Source organism: Grampus griseus, assembly GCF_964374135.1.
Source record: "Grampus griseus genome assembly, chromosome: 1".
In the NCBI taxonomy this organism is placed as follows: Eukaryota; Metazoa; Chordata; class Mammalia; order Artiodactyla; family Delphinidae; genus Grampus; species Grampus griseus.
In genome coordinates this window covers 173,429,898-173,439,227 of record NC_139017.1, presented here as the reverse complement: position 1 = coordinate 173,439,227, position 9,330 = coordinate 173,429,898, and the positions used below count along the sequence as shown (strand labels likewise).

The window sequence follows — 9,330 nt, the reverse complement described above, 5'->3', positions numbered from 1 at the left end:
GTTCATGGTACACACTTACCACTGGGACATGAATTAAGCAAAGCAGTGGGTGGAAATGGATGGACTAGTGGTTGCCTTTCCTTCTCCTTGGTACTTGTGAGATACTTGTTCTGCTGCTAGTAGGGAAAGAGTTATGGCTTTGTGCCCGCTGAACCTAGAGTGGAATTGGGGAAAATTGAGGCACTTCTACCACTGTGCTAAGTCCCTCTGAAGGGTGGGGACACAATGGATGCTTGCTCATGCTTGGCATGAAAAGGATGTCTTGTCCACAGGTTTCCTTTTGGAAAAGATCAGCATGAGTATCTGGAATCCACCCAGACTCCTGGACCTGGTGGGAATGAGCCTGCTGAGGGATGAGGCCTTGGCCTTTGCTGCTCTGAAGGATCTACCAACAGAGTTCTTCCCATCACTGTTCATGGAGGCCTTCCATGGGAGACACAGTGAGACCCTGAAGGCCATGGTGCAAGCCTGGCCCTTTGTCCGTCTACCTCTGGGAGGCCTGATGGAGATGCCTCATGTGGGGACCTTACAAGCAGTGTTGGATGGGCTTGATGTCCTGCTTGCCCAGAAGGATTGCCCCAGGTGAGTCTGCCAGGTAGGCTGGTAGGGTCCTAGACATTGTTGAAGAGACAGCTGGTGTCGTAAGAGTAGGTAGCCAAGGGATGGACCAGAGGCTTCTGATGATGCCAAGGAAGAAGCTCAGAGGCCTTGGCCATTGCTGAGCTCACTTTGGGAAATGCCTTCTGGAAGTGTGGGAGTGCCTAAGATGCAGGAGAGCCTGAAAGAACATGCCCCCACAGCCTTCTAGTGATGATTAAAGGTACTAGAAGTAGAAAACCAGAAAGAATGGAAGTGGGAAAGGAGATGGAGGAAAGAAAGGCAGAGAGGGAAGAAGAGGACAAGGCAGCAGGTGACGTCAGGAACGTGAAGTAAACGCACACGTGGGAAGTGAGTGCTGCCTAAATTCTGAGACTGTGGTTTCATTCAGTGTGGATCTTAAACCATCGCTGCCAATCTGCTGTTTCCCCCACAGGAGGTGCAAGCTGCGGGTGCTGGATTTAAGGAATACTGGCCAGGACTTCTGGAGCATGTGGTCTGGATCCAATGTCCGTGTGTCCTCGAGCTCATCAATGGCACCAGTGGCTGAGGACAGGTCAAGGACACAGCAGCCCTTGGCTCCCTTGGAGGTGTTTATAGAACTTTGCCTCAGTGAAGGGACCATGGATGAATTCTTTATCTACCTCATGCAGTGGGTGGAGAAGAGAAAAGTTTCCATACACCTGTGCTGTAAGAAGCTGAAAATTGTTACAATGTCCATGGAAAATATTATGAAGGTCCTGAGTATGGTGCAACTGGACTGTATCCAGGAGGTGCAAGTGAATTGCACCTGGCATCTCTCCACCCTGGCTGTGTTTGCTCCTCTCCTGGGCCAGATGAATAAAGTGCAGAGACTCCTTCTCTCCAACATCCACATGTCTGCACTTGAGGGGCAGGAACAGCAGCACATTGTCCAAATTACCTCTCAGTTCCTCAGGCTGCACCACCTCCGGGATCTCCGTATGGAATCTCCTTCCTTCCTCCAAGGTCGCCTGGACCAGATGCTCAGGTGAGTGTGCACCACTGACCGAGTAACAGAGAACACAACACTAGAATGTCACGTGCATTGTTTCCTTTGTTGCTCTACCTTGAAGTGTGGCATCACATAACCACACAAATCAAGGTAGAGGGACAAAGTGCGATAGAGGCTCTGGAAAGGGACACCATGTTAGGAAGCTATAGATTGGAGGGTTCAGATGTATCAGTGTTTGTGATTTCTTTCTCAGGAAGAGATGTCTTTGTTCAGGTGACTTAAAAAAAAAAAAACAGGTAAGAGGGCACTGAAGAGGGGAAAGAAACTCAGACCTGAGTGTTTCTAGAGGAACTCTGCGCTCAGCCGTTTTGTGACCACAGTGAGCCTGTCTCAAATTCCCCATCTGTAAAATGTTGCTTGTGCTCCAGATTAGGTAATTAATATACGGGAAATGCATGATTCTGGTGGTAAGGAATGGGGAGCCAAAAGCAAAATAAAAAGTGGTAGGTGGTTTGCAGATGATGCAGGGATGTAACTGAGCCCCTGCAGACTGAAGACCCCAGGTGATGATGTGGGATCTTGTCCATGTTGGTTCTCTGTGCATGTCTCCCTCCAGCCTCATCTGGCCCAGAGATCTGGGCACCTGGGGCTCAAGTAGTGAGCTAAAGGCACCCTGATGTGAGAGTATTTTTTGTTTGTTTCAACTCTAAATATGAAAATTCAGTGATGCCCACTCTTGATTGAGGCTCTGTGCTAGGCTCTCCTCTGAGCATGTTCTAGTGAATTCCACTCTTTTCGTTCATCCGCAAAAGGAAGTGCAGTATGTTGTACCCTGCTTGACTGATGAGGAGAGAGAGCTTTCAAGATTCTGTGTACTTATCTCAGCCAAACAAAGAAGATGACAGGAGTCAGGCTAACATGAGATTGGGCCTTCTGGGTATTGATTGTTATCAGATGGTCAAAATGACCTTGGCCTTGGGTAAAACACTTATCTCCCACCTTGAGGTCACGTTCCATCCCAGTTTCCAAGACCTAATTCCTCAGTTTCTCTCCCAGGTGCCTGAAGACTCCCTTGGAGAACCTCGCAATAACTCACTGTCTGATTACAGAATCAGACTTGAAACATCTGTCCCAGTGCCTGAACATCAGCCAGCTAAAGGGCCTGGATCTGAGTGGTGTCCCACTGACTGACTTTAGTCCTGAGCTCCTCCAAGTTCTGCTGGAGAAAGTTGCAGCCACGCTCCAGGAACTGGACTTAAATCTGTGTGGAATCATGGACTGTCAACTTGAGGCCATCCTGCCTGCCCTGAGCCACTGCTCCCAGCTCAGGACCTTCAGCATTTGTGGGAACCTCCTCTCCATGGCCATCATGGAGAAGCTGCTGCGTCATACTGATGGACTACCCAGTTTAATCCTAGAGCTGTATCCTGCCCCAAAGGAGAGTTACAGCTCTCAGAGAATTCTACACCTGGGGCGACTTGCCCAGCTTCAGGCTGAGCTGATTGAGATTATGAGGAACTTAGGAAGGCCCAGGACCATCTGGATTAGCTCTAGCCCCTGTCCTCGCTGGGGCAATGAGATATTCTGTCATGAGAAGACCATTATATACTGCTGTTTTGTCCCTCCCTAGTTGGTTGCCTCTATGAAAAACTTTCTTCTGGGCCCTGGAAACTGAAACCTAGGAAATAGGTGCATTGTGAAGAGAACACAGACCTATGGTTTCAGGCATCTGCTCAACGTGAATGTGAAAAGGAAAGGTGACCCAGCAGGGGTACAAGATTGAAGGGGACTTAGGTTGTTTCCATCTCTGGGCTATTGTAAATAGAGCTGCAATGAACCTTTTGGTACATGACTCTTTTTGAATTTTGGTTTTCTCAGGGTATATGCCCAGTAGTGGGATTGCTGGGTCATATGGTAGTTCTATTTGTAGTGCCCATCATCAGATGAATGGATAAAGAAGATGTGGCACATATATACAATGGAATATTACTCAGCCATAAAAAGAAATGAAATTGAGCTATTTGTAATGAGGTGGATAGACCTAGAGTCTGCCATACAAAGTGAAGTAAGTCAGAAAGAGAAAGACAAATACCATATGCTAACACATATATATGGAATTTAAGAAAAAGAAAATGTCATGAAGAACCTAGGGGTAAGACAGGAATAAAGACACAGACCTACTGGAGAACGGACTTGATGATATGGGGAGGGGGAAGGGTGAGCTGTGACAGGGCGAGAGAGAGGCATGGACATATATACACTAACAAACGTAAGGTAGATAGCTAGTGGGAAGCAGCCGCATGGCACAAGGATATCGGCTTGGTGCTCTGTGACCGCCTGGAGGGGTGGGATAGAGAGGGTGGGAGGGAGGGAGACGCAAGAGGGAAGAGATATGGGAACATATGTATATGTATAACTGATTCACTTTGTTATAAAGCAGAAATTAACACACCATTGTAAAGCAATTATACCCCAATAAAGATGTTAAAAGAAAAAAATACATATAATTGTCTCAAAGTGAAAAAAAAAAAAAGTTTGAAGGGGAAAATTTGACTCAAGGAGTTGATGGGAAATTCAGGGTGTTGGTGCGCCAGGGATGGAGTGGATATAGGGGTGGAGGAACATGAATCAAAAGCCTCGGTTGCCTTGCAAAAGGAAGATAATGATACAAACCCAGCTCATTAGACATTTGTAAGTTCCAATGAGAGAATGCACTTGAGGGCTTGGCCCTGGAGTTAGCATACACTAAGAGATAACTAAATGAGTCTTTCCCTTCTTTTTCTCTCCTAGTGGAAACCTCAGTACCTACATTCCTCTAGCTTACCCTCTATTCCTTACAACAGGGTGGAGAGCAAACCCAGGGCCTGAAATGGGTCTCACCTTTCACATGTGGACACCAATGAATCATGGTTCACTCAAGCTGCTCTCTCAGCCAGTGCAGAGAGGAGGAAGGGAGGACATAGGAGAGATTGGATTCATCTCTAGTGATAGACATTCTGAGCCTCAGATTTCCTAGGCCACCAGCTGGTAGATCAGACAGGAGGATATAAATCGGTTTTGTAAGCAGGACTGTATACGTCAGTACTTTTTAAAAATTTTGCTGTCCTGTTAATACTAGTTGAGTTTAAATATTTGCACATTTATATGAATATTAAATACATGAAATTTCTTTGAAAATTATAGAGGTAATTTAGTACTTGTAAAGAATGCATGTGGATTTTTTAAAAAATGATAAACTTCCTTTGGCGTCTCAAGACAACTAAGACATGAAAACTGATTTTAGAGATCAATGAATGAGATTTTTTCTCCTTTAAAAATATTTACAATAATAAAATTTTAGAGCTAGGATTACAATTATATTTTTTAAAGTAGACTTTATTTTTTAGAGCAGTTTTAGATTCACAGTGAAATTGAGCAGAAAGTACAGAGAGTTCCCATTTGTCTCTTGCCCCCACGTGTACAGCCTCCCTGGATATCCAAATCTCCCACCAGAAGAGTACATTTGTTATAATTCATGAATCTACACTGAGACATCCTTATCAACCAAACTTCATCGTTTACACCAAGGTCCACTCTTAGGGTTGTACATTCTATGGGTTTTGACAAATGTATAGTTGCATGTATCTACTAGTGCAGTATCATATGGAGTATTTTCACTGTCCTAACTTATAAGAACCTGCTGTATAGCACAGGGAACTCTACTCAATACTCTGCAATGGCCTGTATGGGAAACAAATGTAAAAAAAAAAAAAGAGGGAGAGTGGATATATGTATATGTATAACTGATTCACTTTGCTGTACACCTGAAACTAACACAACATCGTAAATCAACTATACTCCAATAAACTTTTTTTTAAAAAATCCTCTTTGCTTTGCCTATTTATCTTTTCCACCCCCCAGTCCCTGGCCACCACTGATATTTTTGCTTTCCCCAGAGCTTTGCCTTTTCCAAATTGTCATATAGAGTTACAGATGTAGGAAACATTGTTATGGCTTCCAGGGTGGAAAGGTGGGGGAGGGATAAATTGGGAGATTAGGATTGACATATGCACACTACTATATATAAAATAGATAACTAGTAAGAACCCACTTTATAGCACAGGGAAGTCTACTCAATACTTTATAATGACCTATATGGGAAAAGAATCTAAAAAAGACTGGATATATGTATATGTAGAACTGATTCACTTTGCTGTACAGCAGAAAGTAACACAACGTTGTAAATCATGTATGCTCCAATAAAAATTTTTAGAAAAGAAAAAATGTCATATTTCGGGAATCATACAGTATGTAGCCTTTTCAGATTGACTTCTTTCACTTATTAAGTTTCCTCCATGTCTTTTCATGTTTTGATCCCATTCGTTGTCTGAATACACCACAGTTTATTTGCTCACTCATATACTGAAGGACAGCTTTCTTGCTTCTTTGGTTTGCTGCTAAAATCATCTATGTGCATGTTTGGTTTGGACATATGTTTTCAACTCATTTGGATAGATACCAAGGAACGAGGCTGCCGGATCGTACGAAAAGGGTACGTACTACAATTTTTTCTGTTGACAAACTTACCTGTTAGACAATGATGAAATAAAACATATTTTAAGGCAGGACAAGAAAAACATTAAACATAAAAGTCTCTCTGTGTGTGTGTTTGGGCCTCCTGCCTACCTAATATGCAATGAGCTCCTCAAAGATGGGAGTGCCTGCTCAAGATTAAAGATCAATTTTTTTTCTTCTGATGCCAGCAATGTAACTTCTTAAAAGAACAGTGTTCTTTCCCAGCTCTGTAGGGGTTCATGGTGACTTGCTGCTCACCTTGTACGTGCTTACCTGGACTATGTATCCTTGGTGAACTTTATGTAAAACATCAGGATGTCATTTTGATGAGTGATCCTTTGACTCAAAAATGTACATGACTGTGCCTTTGACTTCTAACACATGGAACAGTTCCCAGGGCTTTTTGAGAATCTGCTTCCTGGGTTATAATCCTCAGTTTGGCTCAAATAAAATTCCCTTTTTTTTCTTCTTAACTTGAGAGTTAATTGAATTTTCATCAACAACATTAATAGTCTCATAAAGTACAGGGACTGTGTCTCTATCACCCTGTGGTCCTGCAGCTGAACAAGAAGCCTGGTGTGGCAGTAAATGCTTATAACTGTGGGTGCATGGACATATTTAACAACGGTTTATAGCCAAACGTTATTTTGCACTGAAATGCACATTTGGGGAAAGTCAACACTAACTGTCTACCAATAACAAATAAATTGGATACGGAAGAAATAGCACTTGTGGTCAATGCATTTGTACATATAAGTTGTACTTGGAAGTGTAACTGAGCAGAACCCTATGGGCCCTTCCCAGGACAGACACCCCCTCATGTCCTGCAGCTGCCTCTTGTTTGTAGAAAACCTTTATCCTCCTAGGCCTATCCTGAGTTCCAAAGAATACACAGAAAATATGATAAAATGTAGAAACAAAGGAAAATAATCAAGCAGGACAAAATAATAATAGCTTAGCCATTCAACAAATTCAAAGACCTTTAGTTCCTCCTCAAGGGCTATAGGTAACATTCTGAGCCATATCCTTGAGCTACTTTGAAAACACTGAATGAAGTGAACTCCAGGCTGCTACAAGCACATAGAGACCAGAGGGGTTGGAAGCAGAAGCTTGATGATATTTATTCCCGATTACCTCATCACCAACAACCAGAAGAATGTCCATGAGCTGATCACACACCCTACAACACTCTCTCTCACCCTGTCTTTAAAAATCTTTTCCTGAAAGTCATCAGGGAATTAGGGTCTTTTGAGCAACGGTTGCCCCCGTCCTTTGCTTGGCGCCTGCAATAAATGCTACACTTTCCTTCATCGCTCTCAGTAGCAGTAGATTGGCTTCACTGCAACAGATCAGTGGACCCGAGTCTGGCTCAGTAACAAAAGAAACCTTCATTTGTTTCCCATACTTTTGTTGGTTTTGCCCAAGTAAGACAGGACTATACTCTCAATGTAAAACATCCCAACAATACAGAGAGAAGAAACATCTCCCCTGAACTTCCTCTTCATCCCAGGCCCCTCTCCAGAGAGTTCAGTTTAGTGTACTTTCCAGACGTCTCTCTGACTTTCTGTACATTTATTTTTGCATGTGCTGACATCTGGTTCAGCTTCCCTTATAGAAACGGTGTCTTAGGGATTCAGATCATCTTGCTTTTTTACGTTTAAGGGTGGGTCTTAAGGATCAGTCTTCATTCATATCAGTGGGCATATAGTAGTCCATAAAATGAATGGCCCACATTTTAACAGTGTGCCTCCTTATGTAAATTTAGGTTGCTCCAATGTTTTGCTGTTCTTGCCAACCATAGAGTAATAAAAATCCTTGTACTCCCCAAAGCTTCTCTTTGATTTCTCAACGCTTTCTCCCTGTATATAGCCCTGTTGTTCCTGAATTATCCATTTCATCCTCTTAGAAGATAATTTTCCTCAACTTATGTCAAGCTCACCACTATATTCTATTTTTTTAATTAGCCAAAAGGGGGAAAAGAAAAGGTCACTGGATTTCAAATCATCCTCCAGTGCTTCTATCAGTAGGCTGAGCTGCTTTACTTTTTTTTTTTTTTAATTGAGGTATAGTTGAAGTACAATGTTATATAAGTTTCAGGTGTACAACATACTAAATCATAATTTTTAAAGTTTATACTACTTTTATAGTTATTATGATAAAATATTGGCTATATTCTCTGTGCTGTACAATATATACTCTTAGCTTGTTTATTTTATACATTGTACTTAGTATCTCTTAATCCCCTAACCCTATCTTACCCCTCTCCCTTCCCTCTCCCTACTGGTAAACACTAGTTTGTTCTCTGTATCTGTGAGTCTGTTTCTCTTTTGTTATATTTACTAGTTTATTTTATTTTTCAGATTCCACATATAAGTGATGTCATACAGTATTTATATTTTCTGTCTGACATTTCATTATACATAATACACTCCACGTCCATCCATGTTGTTGCAAATGTTAAAATTTCTTTCTTTTTTATGACTGAGTAGTATTCCGTTGTGTGTGTGGAATATACCACTTCTTTATCCATTCAACTGTTGATGGACACTTAGGCTGCTTCCATATCTTGGCTTTTTAAATAATGCTGCTGTGCACATTGGGATGCGTGTATCTTTTAGAATTATTGTACTTGGGGTTTTTAGGTATATACCCAGTAGTGAAATTGCTGAGTCATATGATAGTTATATTTTTAGTTTTTAGAGAAACCTCTGTCCTGTTTTCCACAGTGGCTGCACCAATTCACATTCCCACCTACAGTGTATGAGGGTTCCCTTTTCTCCATCCCTGGCCGACATTTGTGATCTGTGTTTTTTTTGATGATCGTCCTTCCGACAGGTGTGAAATGATATCTCATTGTGTTTTTTATTTGCATTTCCCTGATGATTAACAACACTGAACATCTTTCAATGTAACTGTTGACCATCTGTATGTCTTCTTTGGAAAAATGTCTATTCAAGTCTTCTGCCCATTTTTTTTTTTTTGCTGTTGAGTTGTATCAGCTGTTTATATGTTATTTTGGATATTATCTCCTTATTGGTCATATCATTGGCAAATATTTTATCCCATTCAGCAGGTTGTCTTTTTATTTTGTCCATGGTTTCCTTTGCTGTGCAAAAGCTTTTAAGTTTAATTAGGGAACATTTGTTTATTTTTGCTCTTGTTTCCTTTGTTTTAGGAGACATATCAAAAAAAAAATTGCTATGATT

General features: G+C 41.8%; 1 protein-coding gene across 1 annotated transcript; it reads left to right on the top strand.

Annotated features, from left to right (window-relative positions):
- Nucleotides 1-295: 295 nt before the first annotated feature.
- LOC309836049 (PRAME family member 27-like) lies at nucleotides 296-3,200 on the top strand (the record flags this gene model as incomplete). Its single annotated transcript, XM_082675812.1, has 3 exons — nucleotides 296-582; nucleotides 1,034-1,606; nucleotides 2,627-3,200. 3 exons carry the CDS (start codon nucleotides 296-298, stop codon nucleotides 3,198-3,200), a joined length of 1,434 nt encoding a protein of 477 aa, XP_082531938.1.
- Nucleotides 3,201-9,330: the final 6,130 nt, after the last annotated feature.